Source organism: Herpailurus yagouaroundi, unplaced genomic scaffold, assembly GCF_014898765.1.
Source record: "Herpailurus yagouaroundi ecotype Mexico unplaced genomic scaffold, PumYag 186, whole genome shotgun sequence".
Taxonomy (NCBI): Eukaryota; Metazoa; Chordata; class Mammalia; order Carnivora; family Felidae; genus Herpailurus; species Herpailurus yagouaroundi.
Window position 1 is genome coordinate 37887045 of NW_024412417.1, and position 25686 is coordinate 37912730.

The 25686-nt window shown below is 44.6% G+C and overlaps 1 protein-coding gene across 6 annotated transcripts in view; it reads right to left on the reverse strand.

Annotated features, from left to right (window-relative positions):
• ASAP1 (ArfGAP with SH3 domain, ankyrin repeat and PH domain 1) overlaps nucleotides 1–25686 on the reverse strand; it is a 314485-nt gene that overhangs the window by 135178 nt on the left and 153621 nt on the right. For all 6 annotated transcript variants that reach the window (XM_040494438.1, XM_040494435.1, XM_040494437.1 and 3 more), the window contains exon 3: nucleotides 13864–13936. In XM_040494438.1, coding sequence (XP_040350372.1) covers nucleotides 13864–13936 — 73 coding nt within the window. The remainder of the gene's footprint in view (nucleotides 1–13863; nucleotides 13937–25686) is intronic.

Consider the following 25686-nt stretch of genomic DNA (forward strand, 5'->3'; position numbering starts at 1 on the left):
AGAGAGAGAGAGAGAGAGAGAGAGAGAGAGAGAGAGGACCCCAAGCAGGCTCTGTGCTGTTAGCGCAGAGCCCAATGCAGGCCTTGAACCCACGAACCATGAGATCATGACCTGAGTGGAAATCAAGAGTCAGATGCTTAACAGACTGAGCCTCCCAGGTGCCCCATGGAAACAACCTGTTTTAATTTTACAGACACTATATTGGTGGGGGGTGAGGGAGTTTGGGCTCAGAGTCCAAACTCTGTATTGCCTTAGATATAACCTCCACTATTTAGACACATTTAAATTAATTGTGAACAAGTTATTTCACTTCCCTGGGCCTCAGTTTCCTCATCTGTTCCCACCACCACTCACTAAGGTTAAGGTCCAAGGCAACATGGTTAAAGGCAGGACGGTTTGCATACATTTTTTTTTTTTAATTGCCTTTCTCCATGCCACTTGGGATGACTCATTCCTCTGATTTTTCAAGGTCATTTTGAATTTGGATTTGTCTTTCAAAATTCTAGCCAAGCCTCTACAAGAATCTGCTCCAGCCCCAAGGGTGTTATCTGGAAACTTAGCATGCAGACTCCCATTTCCGCAGCAACTGACAAATCCATTAACTAACAGAGCCCCAAGACAAGATGCCTGCAGAGTTCCACAAGGCTATTACTCGGCATTTAAACGGCATCTGAGCATCAGAAGCAGCAATGCCCTCTCTTCTGGCTCCATCACGTTGGCCTCCTAACTGCCAGATAAAATCCACATCACGCTTGGATTTGCTGTCGGCTCTTCTGGGTAATGTTCATGCTTTGAGATCTGCCCCCTAAGAAGAGCTAGGAAGGAGACAAGTATTCCTCTTCTATTCCAGCCTTCTAGTCAACTGCCCACCCTCCGAGGGAGCCAAGCTTTCTTATAAACAGGTGTAATGTACAAATATGGCCCCACATGTTTCTATTAATTCACAAACTTTCATTAAGCACCTACAGTGGGATACAAAGGTTATGTAGGTCATTCGGTTTACAGCCTTGGTCCTTCTGAGCTTCAGCTTCTTGGTTTAAAAATTATGTGTAACATGACTAGAGATAAACCAAAGCCTCACTGGGATCTTGTCCTGGTAGATGAAGTAGGCTAGGATAGGACCTGGCTGGGCAGCTGCTCTTTAAACTGGTACTCTCCAGACGATTTGTGACCATCTATACTTTTCATGAAAAATTTTATTTTAACCTACATTTATTTATTTATTTATGAAAGACAGGGTGTGGGGTCGGGGGGGGGGTGGGCAGAGAGAGAGAGAGGGGGACACAGACTCCGAAGCAGGCTCCAGGCTCTGAGCTGTCAGCACAGAGCCCGATGATGGGCTAGAACCCATGAACCGTGAGATCATGACCTGGGCTGAAGTCGGATGCTTAACTAAGTGAGCCACCCAGGTGCCCCATGGTAAAACATTTTGAAACCTAAATTTCTAATATTTAATTACTTAACCATTTCCTTATGTGTTAATACAGTATATGTTAGATGCATATTCTGCATACAATGTTACTACTTATATCCATCAATGGTTCTGGTCTCAATTCCACAGCTTGCAAAAACCCCTAAAATTGACTGAAAAATTCTGCCTTCAAAAAAAATTTTTTTTTAAAAATTCAGAGAAGGTCTGTTGTTCTCATATTATACAGGGATTGATGACCCCAGAATGTTAAGGATCACGGAGGAAAGTCAGCTGAATCTAAAACCTTCTTGCCCTCAACAGGTGCAGACTCCAATGAGTCTGAGGGAGAACAACAGCACGTGTACAGAAGAGATCAAACGTGCAAGCTGGCCTGTTTGGTTTTGGGTGGAGAATGGCATTCTTTTTTGGACCCCGTGACCCCCCCAAAGGGTATACATGGTGTCTTTTAGGTTGCAAAAGAACCTTTGTGTCCTTTCATCACCACTATTTCATCAATAGACAAGGTAGGTATCATCTCGGTTTCACAGAGAAGAAAACTGAGGTCTTCAGAAATGGACGGACTTGCTGAGAACTACTCTGCTACTTATAGCCAGAACAGAGATCACACCCCAGCGTTCCGGTCTGGGAGCCAATGCTCTTCCAGAGGGGATCCCCCCACTCCCCACTGTGCAGGCGGCACAGAACACCCCCAAGCGCTACAGCAATACACGTCTCTCCACTCCAGGGCTCCTGGAAAAGGCATCGCCCAGAGCGTGGACAAGGAAGATGACAAGGGCCACGCAGCACACAAACGTGCCAGGTGCCACTTAAGTGTGCTGTCTGTGGTTCAGAATACACACGCGCACGCGCGCACACACACACACACGTTTAAAAAAGAACTACGGCTGATTAGTATTTTCTTCTTTTATCTCAATTTTCCTTTGCAAATATGTTAATATATATTATACTTTTCCAATGAGAAAAACAAACAGAAAATGCCATTAACAACAACAACAACCAGCCCCAGGTTTTCCAGAATGCACTGGAAACCCCCTGCGATTCCCCATAAAGAAAAAGTGTGACGTTTGATCAATTATCAGGGACATGGAAGATCGGAGAATATCCTGTTGTCTGCACGCAGGTGACAAACTGGCCGTGCAAAGTCATCCTCCATCAACCCCCAATCACTCCGTCTTACGGCACTGATTATTTATGAAAAACACTTCAGAATCGATAGCAACTTGCTTGATTTCCATACCTAAGCAGGCGTCAGAAAAATCGAGAAGTAGTTATCTTCCTGGCTAAAGACTCGGCTGGAGAGTCCCTCCCGTCCTAGACAGAGACATTTAAAATTCATGTGCATGTCCAAACCACAAATGGAATCCAACACATGCATGACTGCTTTGTAGAGTTTATCACAGAGCATGGCTGCCTGAAGCCGGGGCCTCCTGTGAAGAGCTGAGGTGGGTTTGCCTCACAGGATACTCCACGTGGCCAGGGAAGCCTGTGTGAGAGAGGCAGAATGGAAGCGACCCTAGCAGGAATACCATACACAGAAATAAAACCAGAGACCCTGGCATTCCTCCAGACTCTTGCTATAGTTTAATTGCAACATCATTATACAGGAAAACATAACCCTCGTTTGACGAGGCATAAACCATCCAAGAACGTGGTCAAAATGCAACTTGGAATAAGAGGCAGCAAGATCTGGAGTGACCACAGAATCTTGGCCGTAATCGTCAAGGAGGGTCTGCTCAAGGCAGAAAGGTTGTCCGTAAAGAAAACTCGGCAGTCACTAAGCTGAATCTTTACGCGAACGGTAAAAAGGATTAGCTGACAGGGACTGAAAATCACAGTAGGACACATCTGTGCCTTTAATTTAGGAGACTCCTCAACTTAGTCAATTTGGAAGAAGGAGAGAGAGAGAGAGCAAAAACCATGTGAACAGCACTGGGCACCCCCCCCTCCCAGTCAATGACGAGTATGTGTCCGTGGGCAGGAGGGACAGTGTTCACAGGGGGAGCCTCTCCCTGAGCTGCGGGTGACGGGCTCAAAGGCTGTGTGTGGAGGGTGAGTGTATGCGTTTTCAATACCACACTCCTAAAGGAATGCCAATCTTTGTAAAAACACCGAGGTAGAATTTTAAGCGTACTTTATTGGCCATATAAGGATTTTCAAGGGTTATTCTGACTCCATGGGTTACTTCCCTTACATGCAGACTTTAAGACCGAACTTCAGAGTGAGACTACGAGGTGAAAACACTGAGTTTACAATAAACTGGAAGTCCAAGAGTACAGACGATCACTGCTTATCCTAGCATTTAATCACCTACTTGCCTCTCCTGTGCTTCGTAAATAGTTTTGACTGAATAAACAGAGCGCCTATTTTCTGTGTTTAGGTATCTGTGATCCATGGACCCCAGCTGAAGACATACCTCTCTCTAAGTCACTTTCACACACTGCTGCATATTGTTGAGTCCAACTATGCCAAAACACCTCTCTGCGAGTCAGGTGTTCTGTCAATCCCTGAATGTTGTATGTTCAATCAATGCTTGATAAATGAATTACTCATACATTATTTTTTATAAAGATCTATCTGCATCGGCAGTTGATAATTTGATGGAATCACTTGTACCAGACTAATGCTCCTGCCTATAACAATTATGAATGATGGACAAAATACAAAAACAACCACTAGAAACCACTGGAAAGCACGCAAAAGCAGGAAGAAAAAGAAGGGGTATTACCCTTTAAGGAAGAGAACCATGCCAGAGAAGACCATATTTAACTGGCTTTTCTCCTAAAGGCAGACTTTAGTCCATGTTGGGCAAGGAGAACTGAACTCAAGTACAAAGTGGCATTTTACTCAGCTGAGGTATCAGAGGTCAGAGTTTGAGATTGCTTCAGCAGCTGGCAATTGAGGGGGAAAATCCAAGAAAAGAAGAAGTCACAGAAAGGGAAGCCCTCAAATTCAACCCCCGGTTGCCCAGAACTGCAAATGCTTCGAAAAGCCTAGCAGAAAACAGTATCTAAAGAGTTAAGCAGATTCCAGCAACTTCCCATTGCTAAGGAAAGAGTTTGGAATTCAAATCCCACAAAGTTAGCCAGGGCTTAGTAAACACTCTGGGCTGAAAGCCTGGATGGATGGTGCCATGAGAGTATGGGCCATGTTGCAGGACTAAGGGCTATATCCTGGGACTATAAGCAAAACTAAGATAAACTTACCGTAAGATCAAGGTGATGGTCATCACCAGAAATCTAATCAGGTACTAGAATAAAACACCACACATTTCATAGAAGATAAGAGAACCCAGAGTCTCTACATCATACAATTCAAATGTCTAGCATGCAAAGAGAAATTACTAGACACACAAGGAAACAGAAAAACGTAGCAAAACACCAAGAGAGAGAGAGGAAAAAAAAAAAAAAGTCAAAAGAAATGGAACCACAGACAAGTTAGATGTTGGATTTAGGACACAAGTTCAAAATAAATATTACAAGTAAGGTCAAGAATCTATAGGAAAAGATGGATAAATGGGTGAAGAGATAATAGAACTCTAGGAAAGACAGAAATTCTACAAAAAAAAAAAAAAAAAAAAGGCCACACAGAAATCCAAGAACTAGAAAAATATGGTATCTGAAATAAGAATTAACTGGATGAGACTAACAGCAGACTGACACTGCAGAAGAAATGAGCCATAAACTTGAAGCCAGGAAAGTAGAAATTACCTAATCCGAAGCACAAGGAATAAAAAGATTGAAAATAAAATCTCAGTGACCTGTGGGAGAACATTAAGCGGTCTAACACAAAAGTAACCTGAGCCTAAGAAAGAAAGAGACAGAATATAGGAATAAATAATTTGAAACAATACTGGCTAAAATTTTTCCAGCATTGATTAAATTTTTGCAGCTGACTGTAATTTTTAACTACCACGGATTAATATATTCTAGTATCATATTAAATATTTTTAATATGTTCTTTCCAACGTGTGCAACAAAGTAGTCATTATGGTCCCATTTTAGAAAGGAGGAAACTGAAGCTTGGGGGTGGGGAGCGAACGGGGGTAGAGCTAAGCAGCTTGGATACATCCGTGCGGTGGTGGATGGAAGAGGACAGATTTTGTTTGGACTCCCCCTACTATTTCAGAGCCTCAAGCTGAGGAGGATGAAGTCGTCATCGCGGTCACCATTGTCAGGGACCTGCATGACCTGTGTGATGCTTCAGGACCGTCCGATGAGGTTGAAAAACTATTTTTCCATTTCTAGAAATGAAGAAAAAACTGCTCGAAGTATTCTCTGACAAACCAGTCAGGGGCTGACTCAGCATCTGACCCCACATCCATGTGACCCATTGGAGAATAAGTCACTAAGGGGGTGCGGGAAGCAGTTTCGTCTATGGAAGAGAACATGCTGGTTTGCGAGCCTCCCTAGTCGTTCCTAAGTGATGCCAATTACAGAGGCCCTAGTACCGGCAGTGAGGGGCGGAGAAAGACGAGACTGTGGTGAGTCAGTGCCAGGTCCAGGTTGCATTTAAAGTGAAAGAAGCTGCTCCTCTTTTTGAGGGACCCATCTAGTACCTTCGTGCTCTAGGACGACCGCCTGTTTTACTGGCCTGTCCCCCTGCACAGGTGAGGCACTCCTGGGAGTCCTCACTGCCCCAGCCCACGGCGGCAGTCACTTACCAAAGACCTACGGTTCAAATCTCGTAGCTACTTACTAGCTGTGTAAATGATTTAAACCAGGTTTAAATGTAAACTTACTAGCTGTGTAGGTAATTCAAACTAGGTGACTTCATCCCAAAGTGGGGATAATAACGTCTTGCATATAGGACAGGTGAGACAATTAAGAAACATCATAAATCTATATAATAAGGCATCTGGCAACAAACGTCAGCTATACTTTCTTAATTCTACAAAAGTCGACTATTAAGGTAAGAATATGTTTTTATATTTACCTTTAACAGTATTTTTGTTATTCAGCTTGAGGCTTTAAAAAAATCTGAAGCACTCGTTGGGAATGAACACTCCCAGTTTTTTGTTGTGTTTTTTTTTTAATTTTTAACATTTTATTCATTTTTTGAGAGACAGAGACAGACAGAGTGTGAGTGGGGGCGGGGTAGAGAGAGAGGGAGACACAGACTCTGAAGTGGGCTCCAGGCTCTGAGCTGTCAGTGCAGAGCCCGACGCGGGGCTTGAACTCATGAACTGTGAGATCATGACCTGAGCTGAAGTCAGACGCTTAACCGACTGAACCGCCCAGGGGCCCCGAGCACTCCCAGTTTTATTTAAAATGACTTAATTTCTCGTGAAGAACGCTCCCACAAAATGAGCGTATATATCATAAAAAACTACCTCATTTTAAGAGCACTCCTTCCAGGACAGCAAAAGGAAGGAAGTGTGTGCACCTGCCCTCCATGCCCCGTGCCCCCTGCCTCTGATTTCAAGTAACAGAATATTTCAGGCAACAGCTTGAATATGAAAATTGGACCTTCTTAAAGAGCCTGGAATTCTGAGATTAATTTGGAAAGAAACTTCAATTTTCTAAATGCAGTTTAAAAAATTCCCCCAGTTTTATCCCTACATACTTTGAGGAGTACTACTTTCCTGGATAAGTGTGCCTCCTTTAGGAAAAAGCTTCCTTCCTTGACCCTTTTGAAGGAACTAATTATTTCAATTTGTTTTCACCTTTTAAGGAGTAATAACGGACCCACGCAAATACAAAATGCCTTGCAGGCCGGAAGTAATTTGTTTAGACTTGCCTTAAATCACTACCAAACGGTATTTACAGTTTCAGTCTAAAGGCTTCTACTTCTGGGGGCTTAAAATTACTTCTTTACTAGTAAGTTTACTGTATACCTTTTGACATTTTATGATTCCATACGTTTCTATTAAAATTCTAATCCATTTCATCTCTTAACTATTCCAGTTAGGAAACTTCTTCACACTGAAGAAACACTCCAGGATTAAAAATACCATTATATGACACAATGGTGAGACACCAAACTTAATTATCAATTCTAGATTCACTCTGCATTATACCTTTGACAAAATGTTAGCTAAAAAAAGCTAAAATGAACTTGCTATCCACTTCCTATCCACTGATGAATTTAGCACTTTACCTTTAAAATCTTAGATTTCATCATACGCTTTGAGCTATTTCTTAAAATAGATAAATTAACAAAATGAAAATCTGGGGCGAACATCACACATCAATTTTGCGTTAGAAAACACAAATGTTCCTATGAAACTACTCACTTCATAATTCTACACTGAAAAGGGAGAAAACTGCCTTTTTCCCCTCAAGTATGGAACTGTTTATGACAATGTAGCCATACACTGGAAATAAGGCTTCCATATCATATGCTTGTAATTGAATTCCATACCACTGTCATTTTTTTATTCGCTAAAATTAAAGAATTTAAGAGTCCCAACTTTCAGACTAACAATGCTGTATATTTCTAGGGGGCACAATGCGTTACTAATAAGCTAAAACGTATTCCAAATATATCTTGGCATGAATTTTAAGGAAGCCACTATTTAATAATAAAATCCACATTTGGATTTGTGAAAAAAAATCTATCATAGAAGAAGAACTAGGAGAAGGAATATTCTGGGTTCTTTACCTCCAAGGAAAAGTATACTCATGTGTAATAATACATCTGATTCAAAAAGATGAACAAATTCAACCCAACAAAGTCACTGGCGGAACGACAAGCCAGGCGCACCCATGCTTACTAGGAATCACGGCCTCCTTCCATTTTTATGAAAGTACAGTATATTTCAGTTTGCTTTTTTAACAGCACTGATGAGCAGTGAGCTCGTCTTTCTCAAGAGACACACACTGACTTCCACTGAGCCTAGGATTTGCACGCCTAAACCCACGTTTGCAAGGGCAGAAGCCTCATGAAGGCCACTCCAATGTCTACTGCCCTGACCCAGGGGCTTGTACCAAGATTTAGGCGACGTGTCAGCAGGCAAGTGAAGGCCTGCCCGGGGCTGGCAGAGTCACTCCAGTGGCCTCACAAGAGGGTGGCTGGCTTCCTCCAAGGCAAACGTGGAGCCGGTGGGGAGACCCAGACGGAAGCTCGCTCTTTTATGAACTGGCCTAGGAAATCACATGGTATCACTTCCATCACATTCTATTCATTAGAAAAAGAGCTGTAAGTCTGGCACACATACCAGGGAAGCGAATTAGGCTCTATCTTTGGAAGGAAAAACTGTCAAAAACTGCAACATTTTTTTTTAAGTTTATTCATTTAATATTTCTGAGAGAGTAAGAGAGAGAGAGTGTGTGTGCGCAAGTGGGGGATGGGCAGAGAGAGAGGGAGGGAGGGAGACACAGAATCTGAAGCAGGCTCCAGGCTCCGACCTGTTAGCACAGAGCCTGACGTGGGGCTCAAACCCACGAACTGCGAGATCATGACCCGAGCCGAAGTCGGACGCTTAACGGACTGAGCCACCCAGGTGCCCCTGCGACATATTTTAAAACCTCTACTGTTCAAGAAACTACTAGCTATTTTAAACATACATTAGGAGACAGGAGAGGTGGGGGGCGGGGGGGCCACACACACCAAGGCAAACTTTCTAAATGACAATATTCTTCACAGATTAATAATGTCAACACTTCAAAACTTAGGAACAATACAGGAAAGTTAAATAGCTTGGAAAATTCTCCCCTGATCCAAGCAGTTCACAGAATTCAGTTTTTTTTTTTTTTCTTTTCTGAAATGGCCTCATACGCAGCAGGGACAGTAAGAGAAAGAGACAAATCCCCAAAGCCATTTTCAAACTAAAGGCTTTTGGGGAGATAACTTGTTTTTCCAATAAAATTTCTGTTTTTATTATACTGTGTTCCAATTAATACTGATAAAGGTTCTGCGTAAACATAATAACTACATTGTAAATGCAAGACCACCTCCAAGGTATTCAGCATCTTCCACAGTCTGGTGGGGGAGGTGGGGGTGGGGGTGGGGGTGCCTGGTCATCTCAAACCAGAAATACAGAAATGCTTTGTAAAACTTTAAAGAACATCAGATGGGTCTCATGTCACTTAAGCACTGTGAGAAAACAAGAAAATGATGAAAACACATTGGGAACCAGATACCAGGGTTCAGCCTCTGTGGCTTCTTTGGATGAGGCCAAAAGCCCTCGGATGGGAATAGCCCGGATTCCACTGGGCATGTATCATGGAAAGATCTGCAACACTGCTGTTTTACTCATCTAGCTATTTTTTAAGAATTAAATGTCACAGCGCTGCCCACACAAGCTGACCAGAAACCCGAGTGTACTATGCTCACTGGCGATGGTGGCAACCCTATCAGGTCCCAGCAGTCTGTGAGGTCTGAGTTTTTATCCCCACACGTCCGAGCCATGGGCATGACAACTGCTACCGTGGCCCCTCTCCAGGAACTACCGAAGTCACCCCAGGATTTACACTGCTGGGAGGTTCCATTTCATCGAGTCATTTGTGAACAGTCATGATTAAACACTTAACAGTCGTTCATGGCAAGCTTCTCAGGGACGTATCTAGCCAACATGTAGCAATTCATTCCCCATGTGCTGAACCTCTAACCACAGGTCAGGTAGAAGACACGTACAGGGTGGCCGTACACAACAAAGCTGGAATCAGCTAGACCCTCGTTCCATTACTGTTAGGTGTGGCCCCTTGCAGAAGATAGTCTGGCTCTTGAAGCTTCAGCCTCACCACCTATAAAATGGGATCTAATGGGGACAATGGTAGGCCTACCTCAGAGGCTTGTTCAGCTTAGCTTCGTACGCATCAACCCCCTTGAATGTCACCTCCTCCGAGAGGTGTTCCCCTTAGCACCCTGTCAGACTATATCAGGTCCCTCTCTGTAAGCTTTCCAGTTTCTAAATTATAAGTACTTTCTGGTATCTCTCCCACTGAACTGTAAAATTCATGAAGGCAGAGATTCTGTCCAATTTGTCTAATATACTCACCCCCCAGAATGGTATCATGGAACAGATGTTCAATAAATGTTTGTTGAACAAACAGTATTTGGTGACAAACATATAAAATATGAAGATAAAAGACATAGCACCAACCCTCCTCAGGCAGTTCATGGGCCAGTGCAGAAGCTCTCTGTTTTAGCTGCACATCGTGTGGGAAGTGATTTCGTTATGATCCCAATACCTGGGCCTTACTCTAGAACAGCTCTTGGTGTGTAGGCCCGAGGGACCCCTGTGTTTGTGTTTTAAGTGCTCTTTGGGTGATTCTAATGAAAAGTCAGGGTTGATGGGAATATAAGCTGGTGCAGCCACTCTGGAAAACAGTATGGAGGTTCCTCAAAAAACTAAAAATAGAACTACCCTACGACCCAGCAATTGGCACTACTAGGCATTTATCCATGGGATATGGGTGTGCTGTTTCAAAGGGGCACATGCACCCCCATGTTTATAGCAGCACTATCAACAATAGCCAAAGTATGGAAAGAGCCCAAATGTCCATCGATGGATGAATGGGTAAAGAAGATGTGGTATATATATGTGTGTGTGTGTGTGCGTGTGTGTGTGTATACACACACATACATATGTACACACATATACATACATACAATGGAGTATTACTCGGCAATCAGAAAGAATGAAATCTTGTCATTTGTAACTACGTGGATGGAACTGGAGGGTATTATGCTCAGTGAAATTAGTCAGAGAAAGACAAAAATCATATGACTTCACTCATGAGGACTTTAAGAGACAAAACAGATGAACATGAGGGAAGGGAAACAAAAATAATATAAACACAGGGAGAGGGACAAAACAGAAGAGACTCATAAATATGGAGAATAAGCTGAGGGTTACTGGAGGGGTTGTGGGTGGGGTGGGCTAAATGGGGAAGGGGCACTAAGGAATCTACTCCCGAAATCATTGTTGCACTAGATGCTAACTCGGATGTAAATTAAAAAAAATAAAAAATAAAACAAGTTAAAAAAAAAAAAAGTCAGGGTTGACACTTGCTAGTCCAATGCCAGAGAGACCGATCAACAGTTACAATACGATGGGGTGTATGTTCTCCTGCTGCAAACCGATTTCCTGTGATGATGGAAATGTCCCGGGTCTGCCCTGTCCAATACCGTAGCTGTCAGTCACACTGTGGCTACTGAGCACTCAAAATGTGGCTACTGAGCCTGGAGGACCTGAATTTTAAATCTTATTTGATTTTAATGAGCTTAAATTTAAAAAGCCATATGTGACTAGAAGCTACTCTATTAGATGGTAGAGACAGAAGGCAAAGTACGCAGGGGAACCCCTCACCCAGCGAGGGGTAGGAGCGGTCACACTCAGAGCGCTGAGGTCCCCATTCAAAAGGCGAGAACAATCTCCTGGAGGAAGTGGCAGTCAGACTGCACATATTCCTTGAACTCTCTACCTTACACATATGCACGGACAGCCTCTCCCTCCCGCCATACCCAGGTCAGCTGTGACCAAGGAAGCCCTTTCAAGAACAAGATGAAGCACATCCCTACCAAGAAAAAGAGCCCTTGTGTGAGCTGCTGAAGGATGTGATTGTGGTCACCGTGGCACACAGAGGGAACACGTCTTGAGCAAGGACACTGGGGAGAAAAGGAGTTACGTGGAGCCCCCAGCAGAGCAAATATGGTAGCAATGCTCCGCTGCAAATCGGAGGTCTCTCTTCGGTGGCTCACAAGCTGAGAGCCTCAAGCATAAACCATAACATTTCGGAGAACTGACACTTGGTTCCTGAGGCGGATACTGGCTCATTAAGCTCTTTAGGAAATCGGGCGGGCCCAGTGTTATTTGTAGAAGACTGAATTAACCCAGAGAAGGAACCCATGCCACCAATCTGCTTGTCGTTTTCCCCAAGTGCGATGCACCTACCACGTGCAGGAAGTTTTTTGGTGGCTTTAAAGATTACCTCATTTTATCCATACAAGGCTCTGCAAATTAGAGGATTGTTTTCTCATTTTATGGTGAAGCAATTTAAGATCCATGGAAGTTAAGTCATTTACTTAACAAGTAGTGACAGTTAGTGATCTACGCTACCTGAGTTTCTTTCTCACAAAAACTGTATTTTATGAAATAGATATCCTAAGTCCCCATTTGTTTTTGGTTTTTCCACCACAAATCCGGATGATCACAATCAATGCTTCAATAAACCTACCTGTGTATCCATTTTCCATACACTTTCACTGATGCGTAACATACCTGCATCCATGCAAAAAGTATGTAAGCCTTAAGTGTAGCATGTGAAGAATTATCAAAAAATAAACTGAGCTACGTAATCATCCCCAAATCAAGAAAGAGAACAATACCAGCACCTCAGAAGCTCCCTATGGCCACCTCCTCGTTATTCCCCCCGTCCACCTCCCCCCAGAGGGCGAATATCTACAAAGGGGCTGCCACATTTTGGGGGTAAATCAGAATGAAGCTAAGGCAGAAGTTATATAATTTAGGCCAAGATTTAAAACATTTGAAACATTTAAACAGTAAAACATCACTATATAACTAGACAATTCTCTATTCATCTGTCTTAATTAGAAGTTTGTGTCTTATTGGAAATAAGGAAATTAGAGAGGTGTCAGGGAATCAGGATACAGAATGTGTTAACAATCAGGCCCAAGGGCTTTGAAGAAGACAAGAGACCATTAGATTTCCAGCTCGTTGAGACTACTGATTCCCAGCTCTGATGAGAGGAGACCCATAAAGCATCTGACAGTCGAGTTTTTCCTTTTTCAATGTTCCTTTCTACTCCGTAATTTTATGACAATTAGGAGTATGACTATAAATAAAATATAAAATTTATATAAAATATGAATGTATGGCATTTACTGAACTTCCCCGAGGTGAAGATATTAGCTAATTAACTCCCTTCGACGACCCTGCAAAAATACCACAATCTCTGCTTTAAAGAGAAGATGGAGGTTCAAAACCGTGAAGTAACCAGCCTAAGGTCACACTGCTAGTGAGAGGCAGAGTGAGGGTGCAAACCTGCACCTGTCCGACTTCAAGGCCAAGAATAGACTCTGGTTGGCAGATCTGGTCAGGTCTCAGTTCAGCCTCGCCCCCTTCCCCGGCACTCACACCGATTTCCAAATGTTGTAGAGGTACGCTACAGAAAGAACGATCTTCACGTGTTTAACAGAGACCCCTGAATTACGAACTGATCAGCTACACAAACAGATGCTGCCTATCTCACATGTCACCTGTGGCTAAATTACCTGTACACCTGCTAAGGTTTTAAATGTCCAGTGGGTCTAAAAACCCACTGCAACTAACGTTCTTTCATTGTTTTATTTTGGAAACAGTAACCGGTTTAGATGGAGAAGAAACAGAGAAAAAAGGGAAAAATGGAACTTCTTCGACCTTATTTTTTCTTTTGTATTGTCTTCTATAAACGTAACATCTTACAGATAACAGAGAAAACTGCAAACGTTATATATAATTCATGCCGTCTGCTTTGGAAAGTACTTACCTTGACCGGAATTATATATTGCTTTGACAGACTTCTTCACTTTCTGTAAGGCTGTTCTATCTTGGTCTAGAGCCTAAAAGAGAAAAACGAGGGGAGAAGATGTTGGAAAATTTGGCAAATTAAAACACACTCGTAATGACATTCATCCTGTGGAGCGCCACAGCGGTAGCAAGTGGACATATTTACGAACAGGGAACCATTTCAGAGACCGGCAGTGCCCAGGATCTGAGGAGTTCTGTTTTGGGGATAAAAAGAGTCGTTCCACAAAGCTCAGTGTTGGGGGAAGCTGACAGCATGGGAGTCAGTCGGTTTTCACACTAAGCTCTGCACGGGAAAGAAACTACAAGCCACTTAAGATAGGGGAAGACTGGTTTTCACTGGAAGAAGGTGCAACCCGGGAAGGGACAAAGGCATAAGACGTGAATGACACATACCCAAGAGAACCAAACACATTTTTATCACCTGATGGGAACTTCAGCCAGGAAGAAAACATTTCAAAGGGTGCAATGAGAGTGACCTGAGGATTCCTTTTAAACTTTTTTTTTTTAATGTTTATTTTTGAGACAGAGAGAGAGAGAGAGCGCGCGCATGAGTGGTGGAAGGGCAGAGAGAGAAGGAGACACAGAATGTGAAGCAGGCTCCAGGCTTTGAGCTGTCAGCACAGAGCCTGATGCGGGCCTCAAGCTCACGAACTGTGAGATCATGACCTGAGCCGAAGTCGCATGCTTAACCGACTGAGCCACACAGGTGCCCCTGAGGATTCCTTTTAAAATTAAAAAACTTATGACGTAAGGCCAGTTGTATTTTAAAATTCTGCTTACTAAAAAAGCACAGCATGGAAAATGCTACCATGATGCTGGTAATGCTTTTAAATGATTTCTTAGATGGTGTATAAACACATCTACATCATCTACTTGTGCTACAAGTTGCGGGGGTGGGGTGGTTCTAGGGGACTGACTCGATTTTTAATCCAGGGACTGGACACACAATTGTGCTCTGTTCGGGAAGACTGTGCACTTAGGACATGCATACTCTTTTCATAATGTGTATTTCAATTCAAAATCAAATTTAAAAAGGGTTGTATTCAATATAGAAATTTATATGGCATGCTGACCTAACTTCTTAAAACAACTTTAAACCTTCCTCTCTGCTTCCCTGAGGGTCAACGATCCAGAGACTGGGAGCCCCTGGATGGTGTGTCAAAATCTGGAGGGCATGAGCAGTGACAGCAATAATAATGAACTTAGGCACATAAAATTTAAGACCATGAAATGTACGCTCACATCCATGACATCATCTAAACCTCAAAACCTCAGAGGAGAAAACCAAGGGCCACAGAGGGTAAACACTCCTATCCCTGAAAGTCGCACAAAGAGATGAAAAGGGTAAATGCAGTGGCAGCAGGTAATAACGCCCTTGGCCTGCAAGACGGTCTTTCCTGTCACTCTAAACCTGTGGCTCAAGTGGCGCTGCCCCTTCCGTTCAGCTCCAGTCCTCTGGACCCCGGTGGCTGGCAGGGTGGGTACCTGACTGGTGCTGGGCCCAGGCTCTCACAGGATTTCTGGGCTTGGGAAACAGGGACCTCAGTGTGCAGATCCCTTCTGAGGAGGGGCACCTGGTGATCGCCGGTGGTTCTGTTCCTTGATCTGTGAGGAATCTGGACAGACAGATGGACCGATGACACACACAGAGCACCAGACACAGGAGCTGGAGAGGGTCCCGGTGGCATCAGAGTCCTGGCTTCCAGCTGCACCCAAGGCATAGGTCACTGCTAACCTTCCTGGAGACTGAGTATATTTTTGCCCCAAGCTGGCTGAAGTGGGGGTTCTACCACTTGCAACACAAGTCCTGGGTAACACAAGAACCCAAGTTTACTGAGCACTTGCTACACCAGGTATGAGCTTGGTATGCACATGTTTGCTTTTGGGTCAGGTCATGATCTCATGGTGTGTGAGTCTGAGCCCCACGCAGGGCTCTGTTCTGGTAGCACGGAGCCTTCTTGGGATTCTCTCCTTCTCCCTCTCTCTCTGCCCTTCCCCATCTCTCTCTCTCTCTCTCTCTCTCTCTCTCTCTCTCTCTCTAAATAAACTTAAAAAAAAAAAAAAGATAACATGCTCATCTGTTCTGTACCTGCGACCATCTCCTATAACACCATGATACTGCACTCCACACTTAAGGAAACAGGGTCTTGCTAGACAGTTTCACAAGAGACAAAGTTTGAGTTATTTCACAGAGTTGAGGTTTGTACTGTAGAGAAAAGAGGAAAGAGAACTCACATTTTAGTAAGTGCTTAGAGTGGCACAGAGGGTGCTGAGGCTGCCACAGACCGCCTCATGTCATTCTCACCAAAACCCCATGAAAGCAGTGCTATTATCAAATTTGTTTTATAGATGAGGAACACAGAGGCTCAGAAAGTCTGACTCGCCCTGGGTGGCGGAGCGGGAGTCTGAGCTCAGGTCCTCACAACAGAACCTGACCTCCCAACAGCACCCAGCTCTGCGTTCCCATGATGTCTGGGATGAACTGCATCCAAAAATAGAGCCTCCTTAAAAACTGAGAATAAACTGAGGGTTGTTGGGGGGTGGGAGGGAGGGAAAGTGGGTGAGGGGCATCGAGGAAGGCACCTGTTGGGATGAGCACTGGGTGTTGTATGGAAACCAATTTGATAATAAATTTCATATTAAAAATTTTTTTAAACAAAAATAAAATAAAATAAAATAAAATAAAATAAAATAAATAAAATTAAAAAATAAAATAAAAATAGAGCCTCATGTTAAGGGGGGTGGGAGTGGAACTACCTGCCAGTTTTCAGAGACAAATGAGTTAAGAAATTACAAGCTATTCAGGATGTTAAGAGTCTTCCAGGGAAAGAAACTAATGCAAATAAGTACAAATAACCATGCATTTAAGACACAAAATCTAATGGGTTTATCTTCTGATGAACTGCTTTGGTGGGAAAAACATTTAAAAAATAATCCCAATAATAGCTGCCATTTATTTTTTGTCTATATTCTTACTATCTTTTTTTTTTTTTTTTCCAGATGAAAAACCCTGGGGTTTTAGAGAAATAAACAGTTTGCCTGCCAAGTGGCACATTAAGTAAGAGAACCAGCCTAGGCTTTTTCAAGCACACCACCCATCCACGGCAGCACAAATGTGCGTCCATGCTCCCCCTGGATCTAACCATTTCCTAATTGGTTTTGAGAAAGGAACAAAAATCCTGCTTCTGGAAGAAAAGAACGTATCTGTTCAGCTTTGGGGAGTGATGACCACAAAAAGATGGGTCTACTCAAAGAGAAATTAATGAGTGCGCTTTAATGTCCTTCCACAGTTAGAGAGTTAATGAGCCCAAGTGAGCACACGGATGTGGAAGATTCCAGTCTAACATTTTATAAGACCAACTATCTGCTTCCTTTTTATTTCCCCCTCCTCGAGAAAAGTCTCAGAATTTAGTTGAAGTTTTACCAACTCGTCTATAAACTAACAGGGTTCAAAGTTCACGCATGTAATTTAAAGGTTATTAATAACATCCGCATTTGACAGCTACAGTCAGAGTTGAATCTGGGTTAACACTTCTCTTTTTACACCCTAGCATTTGGCCACTGGCAGAAAGAAGCCAAGTAAAATGCGTTTTTACAGGCCCTGTGTTTAAGAGCAGAGGACACTGTCACTGCGTCAGACAGGGCTCCCCTCCAGAACAGCACACGTCTAAACGTGCTACAAAGTGCCATCCCCTCAACTGCCAGACAAGCAACATGTGCAGTGACATCCTTTCAAATGTCACATGCGTACAATTAAATACAGGCTAAGAGAAGAGTGGCAGATAAGTGGACCATAGAATTATTGTATTTCCCAATGCTAAAATATGTACCTGCATTTCTAAGTATGCATCCGAGGTTGAACAACTCAAAAGGGTACGTGTGTGGGGGAGAGAAAGAGGGAGGATGGATTAACAAATAAAGGAATCCAGGAGAACATTCTGATCTCTAACAATAGGAAAGTCCCTTTCCTATCCAAATTTTTGCGATACAGCAACCTCACATTCGCTACATTACTAAAGAGCAGCGTCTATAATGTAGGGAAGCACTTCCAACCTGGGTATGGAGGCTCTTTACGGCTACTTCAATGTACAGCCCTAACAGGTCCGGTCCTCTAAACTCACAGAGAAGACACAGGCTGTTGCAAATCTGAAGGACACTGTCAGAGAAGTCATGCCGACAGAGGCCTTACGTGGGAGCCAGAAGAATTCAGAAACGTTACACAAACAGGACATGAGAATGCAAAATTCTTGAGGAGTCTGAGGCCACTTAGGGTAGGACATGGAGCCTTTCGTACCCCTCCAGGACAGGCAGCATCCCTCTGTCACAGCAGTGCAACAATGGACGTTCTCAGAGACGCACGGGGACCCAGCCACACGTGCTCCCAGCTCAGGGTATTTGCTCTAGCTGACCCCTTTGCCTGGAATGCTCTTCCCTAAGCAATTCCCTTGACTGGCTTCCTTTTTACACAGGCTTCAGATGAAACGCCCCTTCCTCCGAGGGCCCTTCTATGGTCAATCTAAAGCAGCACACCCCCTCAGCCTGCTTCGTTACTCTCTTTTACACTCAGGCTGGCTTTTCCATAGTACTACCACATCCTGAAATGATCTTGTTTGTGACTTGTTTGTTTTTACTGTATTTATCTCCCTGCAGAAAAGCTCTATGAAGGCAGGGCCTGTGTGACCTGCTCATAGCTAAATGCCCATTCCCCGTGCCTAGCGGGTGACAGATGCTCAAAAATGCGTACGAAACGAAGTTAACAAATCACTGAATAAACGAATTCCTCAGTATTCACGGTTCCACAAAACAGGAAAGTACGTACCACAGGGCTTGTCTTGAAGATGGCTGAACGAAATAAAGTTCTGGACTCAGAAAACGTGGCCATCTGTAATTCTTCCCCTACTGGTTTTGAATAGCCCAGGTTTAGATGGATGGGTGTGTGACGTGTATAGACAGTCGCAAGGTGTAAGAGCTAAGACCAAAAGGAGGGTACCAAAAGGAACGGTTTGGGAGAGACAGAACTTCTACATTCCAAGTTCATTTTGTGCCTTAAAACAGTTATTCTGTCCACTTTCTTAAAAAACACCTTATTGACATATGATATACTTATGTTAAATGAGCAACAGTGATACTATTGTTATTATTCATTAAGATTTTCTATTTCAGAATTACTTTCTAAGTCTATGGCACTTTCTTCAATATACTCAAACAGGAAACACTGTTCTTATTTTGGATAAATGTGATTTTCTGAAATTAAGCAGAAGTCTTTGGAGCTAAATCTCATGCATGTACTTATGACAGAAAAGAAACAGTGGTCATCATGGGAATGCAAGCTGGTGCAGCCACTCTGGAAAACAGTATGGAGGTTCCTCAAAAAACTAAAAACAGAACTACCCTACGACCCAGCAATTGCACGACTAGGCATTTATCCACGGGATACGGGTGTGCTGTTTCAAAGGGACACATGCACCCCCATGTTTATAGCAGCACTATCAACAATAGCCAAAATATAGAAAGAGCCCAAATGTCCACTGATGGATGAATGGATAAAGAAGATGTGGTGTGTATATGTGCAATGGAGTATTACTCGGCAATCAAAAAGAATGAAATCTTGCCATGTGCAACTACGTGGATGGAACTGGAGGGTATTATGCTTAGTGCAATTAGTCAGAGAAAGACAAAAATCATACGACTTCACTCATATGAGGCCTTTAAGAGGCAAAACAGATGAACATGAAGGAAGGGAAACAAAAATAATATAAAAACAGGGAGGGGGACAAAACAGAAGAGACTCATAAATATGGAGAACAAACTGAGGGTTACTGGAGGGGCTGGGGGAGGGGAGGTGGGCTAAATGGGGAAGGGGCCCTAAGGAATCTACTCCTGAAATCACTGCTGCACTAGATGCAACTAATTTGGATGTAAATTAAAAAAAATAAAAAATAAAATTATTAAAAAAAAGAAAAAGAAACAGTGGTCCATCAATAAAATGACCAGCACAGAGCTTGTTCGGGATACGCCGACGTGGATGGCCCACACCTACCTTCCGTGGACGTGAGCGCTGAGTGTACGAGTGCACACCTGGAAGTGGCTGGCGCAAAGCCTCACGCAGAGCAGGCTATCGCTACCCTAACCTCTGAAGGTGTTTCTGCAGAGAAATTCCTGAAACGTTTGGAGCAGTGAGAGCCAAACATCTCTGGAACAAGTAGCCCTACCAGTAACGTGATTTCTTCAATGAAAAGAATTTTTGTTCCCTTGGGAAAAAGGGGGGGAGGGGACTGTTTCCATTTTATCACTTTCTAGTCACATTCGCAGACGTAATTGCAAAAACGCATCTTAATAGATGCTTTTGTCCCCTAATCACTACAAAGCAAATGCTCTCATGTGTAATTCCCGTAATAGGGAAAGGAAGGGAAGACTCTGTTGGTCTAATTTTGGTTCATACCTGACTGCTTAGGCCTTCAGCTTCCTGAGCAATCAGGCGACCTTGCAGGAAGGAGGCAGGACCCGGGAGCAAAGTGCTCAGGCTACCTGAGGCTGGATGCCTACTTAACGTAGGCATAAGGCCTCAGAGAACAAAACAGAGAATGCAGCCTTGCAGCCTATCAATACATTCATCATTTATCCACCGTAAGGCCCGATACACTAGAGTGCATACGTGTGCAATTATAATGTGACTCAGGAATAAGCCCGAGAGTAATCTGATGACATAATGAAGAGCACTGTGAACAAAGGTGCCAGAGGAGAATGACAAGGGAAACTACCCATCAGCTCCAAAAAGAAGAGGGATCAGGCAAACCATGTGAGTGAGTATGTGCTCTGAGGATCATCCAACTGGGGTTTTTGTATCATTTACTTACTCATCTAGTAACTGTGCTAGGCACATACTGAACGCTGCTCTGAGCTAGGCACCGGTCAGGTGTGCCAACCAAACATTGCATCTACCTGAGCTTCCCCGGCTGCCTGCTCCTCCCTCCCTTCTCCCTGCCACAGCAAGATGGCAATGACAGATCCCTTGGCAGGAGTGCACACGGAGCCTGGCACTGCTTTAAATGAGACTGATGGAGGGAGTTGTGCAAAGACCACTGATGCTTGCTACCCTGGGGCTTTACCCACACTTCCTATCATTCTACTCTTTACCTTGTATTTCAGGTGTTTAGGCGCCCATGTCTCCTCCCTACTCAATTAACTAAGAGGTCTGGAAGGACAATACTTGTATGTTGTACAAAAAAGATGCTCAGTGAGAGGCACCTGGGTGGTTCAGTCAGTTAAGTGTCCAACTCCAGCTCAGGGCATGATATCACAGTTCATGAGTTTGAGCCCCGTGTTGGGCTCTGTGCTGACAGCTCGGAGCCTGGAGCCTGCTTCGGATTCTATGTCTCCTCCTCTCTCTGCCCCTCCCCTGCTCGTGCTCTATCTCTGTCTCTCAAAAATAAATAAACGTTAAAAAAAATTTAAAAAAAAAGATGCTCAGTTAGAATCTGCTGAATTGAAGGAACACACACACACACACACACACACACACACACACACACACACGAGGAAGGAAGAATCAATGAAGTCCCTGTTCCTGCAGTGACATCCAGGTCCCCTACACTGCCTGCAACGCCCTATGTGACCCAGCCCTACTGCCCCGGGACTTCTGTTCCCACACTCTCCACTACTCATGTCTACACCCACACCTGCAATCTTTCTGAACCCACCAGCTTTGGCAGCTGCTGAAATCCCGTTCTTGAAGCTCCTCTCCAGAACGACAGGGGCTTGGCCTGCTGCTCCTTCTCTCTTTCTTTTCAGCGTTTTTCCTTTCCAGCTCAAATGCTGGAAGTGAAGTCCCTGTCAACTTGGGGAGTCGAGAATGACCTTGTGTGCCAGCAACACAACACCAGCAGTTAGGATGAGGTTCAATCAGAAAGCAGCGCCGAGTAGCTGCCAACAGGGGAAGGGGGCACGGCGGCAGCAGCATATATGAAAGGAAGAGGTAAAGACGGTGAAGATGTTATCGTTAGTTTCAAGATTAATATGAGCTGGATGAGGCGGCTACACAGGGGAAACGATCAACTTAAAATAAAGTTCGGTTTGCATCACTGAGCCAAAAAATGGAAAGTTGACATATCATCCACAAACAGAAGTGTTTATCTGTGCTATTTTAGACTATAAAAGGTGGCCTTAAGATTCCGATCCTCCCATATTCATACAGATTTCAATCAGAAACTTAATGTCCTCTACTGTACCTCTGGCTGAAGGGTGGAATGGGGTAGGAGTTCACCCACAGATGCTCAAAATCTGTAGATGCTATAAATGACTCAGGTTTGGCCCCACTTGAAAGTTCCTTCACAGTTCAGATCTGTAGCAAACATTCAATCTATCACCTTTGGCAATACTTCCTGCCCGAATCTGAGGATCTATTTATTCCATGCACAAAAACACTTCCAACCTATCAACTTTCCAGTGCAAAGAAAAGGTACTGCATAAAATTGTAACTCACAAAAGTCCACTTGCCTGGGTATGCATAAATTACCCATTAGGTGTGTAAACATCTTTAGGGCAGGGACTATGCCAGGCCCAGTGTAGGGGTTCAATAACATCAAGTGAATCTGCCTCTATATTAAAAGGATCTAGAATTAAAGGTGTATTAGAACAAGATTGACACAAAATGCTACTATTTATTTCTCATGAGCTATTTATTTTAAAAACCCAAGTGTTAATTCCTTACTGGAAGAAGTATCATCTTAACTAATGTAAATATAGCAGTACTTATTTTTTGCTTGGGTAAGGCATGTATAAATACTCATTTCCTATCTCCCCAGGGCTCACCCTGTCTCTCAAAAGTTAAATCACATCTATGAGGTTTTGATGAAATCATCAGATATTCTCCGTGAAGGCCAAGGACCTCGATGCAACATACTCCCCTCAGTTGACCACTCTGCAAAGGCAGCCTCAGAGAAGTCCAATATGTAACGTGGGCAGAGGAAGCTGAGTAGGGTGAAGGGCCTGCCTCCCTCCCCCACTGTCCCCTCCTCTTACCGATGGGAAAAGCAGACCCTGAGAGGGAAACGGCTGCCCCCAGGAAGGGAAGGCCTGGCTCACTTCCAAATTCAGTAGTCATTTCAGTAACCCACTCTGCCTCCTGCACAGATGTCAGGATCCAGCCATGTGAACAAAAAAAAGGGGAGCAGATCTCCTTCAAGACCCTTAACGTCAGACTGGTCATCAGAAAAAAGCTAAGCCACTGCGTACATTCTGCACAGAGACCCTAACCCATCTCTAAGGGCTAAGCCAAGTTGTGCTTTTCTCTGAGAAGCACATTCTCTGCCCCGAACAGCTAGAGTCCTTGCCGGCCCCACACCATCCGCACGAGTTACCCCCAGGGGTGCCCACAGATATCCTAGCATTTAGCAACCACCTGTCAGCAGGTCCAGGTGTTTCTCCGTGGACCCGGAAGCAGCAGATAGTCGTGGAAGGAGCCATTCTGAGAGCAAGTGCGAGACGACGGCTACAGGCAATGACTGAACCCAGGGAGACCCCGCGTCACTTCCCGGCTGTGTGACCGTGCTCGGGTTAGTCATCCTCGAACACCCATGCCTTCCTCACACGACACCTGGCACAGACAGGTGTTTCCTTCTTCTCTTCCTTTCCTTCCCCGTCCACAGGTTCCTGTATTTGCTTGTTCTCGCCTCCACTGTCCCCTATGCTGATGACGATGATGATGAAAATATCATGAACATGGTTTATATACAACATCTTACTTAGTCCTCACAGTAACCTTCAAGGCGGCTTCCGTTACCCATACTTCACAGATGAGGAGACTGAAGCTCAGAATGGCCCTGGATCCCGCAGCCAGTCAGGGACATCGCCAGGATTCAAAGCTGGGCCTTCCGGATCCCTAAAGCCTGTTCTCCTAAGCACTGCGCTCTCCCACCTTCCAACCTGACACAGTGGAGTCCACGGGACGGAGGGGCCCTTAAAAAAAAACCAGCCAGGGATTCGGTCACCAGACTGCGAGGCAACTTCAAAACCCGTCTCCTTCCCACTCCAGGATTCTCTGTGAAGGAGCCGAAGAGGAGCTGACGGCCGTGCTGTGCTTGAAAACCCGCACAAAGTAGCTCTTTAAGGACGGGCCGGGGGACAAAAGGTGAAGTGGGGGGAAGTCAGCCTGCAGCCCGCTGGGGCCGTGCCCCCCGAGCAGGTCAGGCCTGCGCTGCCCACCGACCATTTCGTGTCGGTCCACCCGCTGAGTGCTGTGCTTGGCACAGTGGGCGCCGGTCAAAACCGCAGAGCGGCTGTGGAAGCCACTGAGCTTCAGGCACGTCCCGGAAGGGGCCTCTGCAGGCTTCGCCAAGCAGGACCTACACGCGGGCATCGTCTTCACGAAAACGGGTTGTTGGCATGAGTACTGCGCACACGATTAGTGTTAGGAACTCACAACACCATACAGAGATGCACAGGCTTGTGAAGGAAAGCCTCCAGGGGCATTTGGGTGCATCAGTGACTGACTGAAAAACACCAGTGGGAGTGACTGGTAGGAAAGTCCTCGAAAGGGAAGAACTGGAGGACTCATCTATCCTTGGGGTCAGCAAGGAAAACAGGAGCTGATTTTGAAAAGAGGGACAGCTTCCCTCCCTGGCATTTCTCATCTGGCGGTGGCCCACAGACAGGTCACTCGGGTGCTTAAGCCACACTGAGGAGTGTGACGGGGTGAACGGGAACACCTACACACTGGGTTTATCCATCCACGGCTGCCTACCCCTCCTACGTGTCAAGGTCCATACTAGATATGGGGATACCTGGCACAGACAAAACCATTCTCTTCTTTAACGTGGACGACACGAAACAGCAGAACGCACAGCAGCATTTCTGAGAAGACACGTCTGGGGTTTAGGAGCAGCAGTGAGACCGGGCGGCCAAAGCCACGTGGAGGCTAAAGGGATGGACGGGGGCCAGACCACGCAGGAAGGAAAATCCACGTATGGACTGTGGTTTTTATTCTCAAAGCAATGGTTAAAGGCAGAGCCACCGGGTTTTAGAACAACAAGGTCGTGACCTTCACAAAAATCAGTCTGGCTGTACTGGAAATGGAAGGTAAAGAAGCAAGGCTGGAAAGGGAAGAGCCAACAGGCTGGGTATTTCGCTAATGTAAATTCTGGCCTTTCTGTCGTGACTCAATCCACTTCCTACTCTAGGACTACACCCCAGACTTAAGGCTTCCTCCAGAAATGCTTCCTCCTCCCCATTCCACAGTTGCTCAGTACACCTCGATGGATGGCATCATGATGCCAGACTCAAGGTCACATCCCTCTGGCCCAACTCTCTGTAACCAGCAGGCATCCCACCAGTTCTACCTCTGTGACAGGTCTTAAACCCATCCCAAAGCCTCCTGACTTACCATGGGATGTGATCATGCCCCAGCCAGACCCCTTAACAGTCTCCCAGCGATCCCACCCTCACCCACCACTCTGAGGCCAGAGAAGCCTTTCTAAAATACAAATCTGATGGCGTCACCTTCACTTCAAGACCTAGAATAAAGGGTCAAGCCAGCACAAAACCCGTTCCCGCCTCCCCCCACACTACTGTTGCAGGCTCTGTTTGTCTTTGGACCACTCACTTTATAATTCCTAACACTCCAAATTAATGATGCTCAAATATACCGAGGCCCTTTTGGGTCTGACTCTGGAGATGCCAATCCAGTGGCTACAATTCTCTCCTTTCTCAATAATACTTCTGTCCTTTGCCTTTTCTTCTTCACAATCTTGCAAACTCACACTCAACCTGAAGATTGGGTTTTACC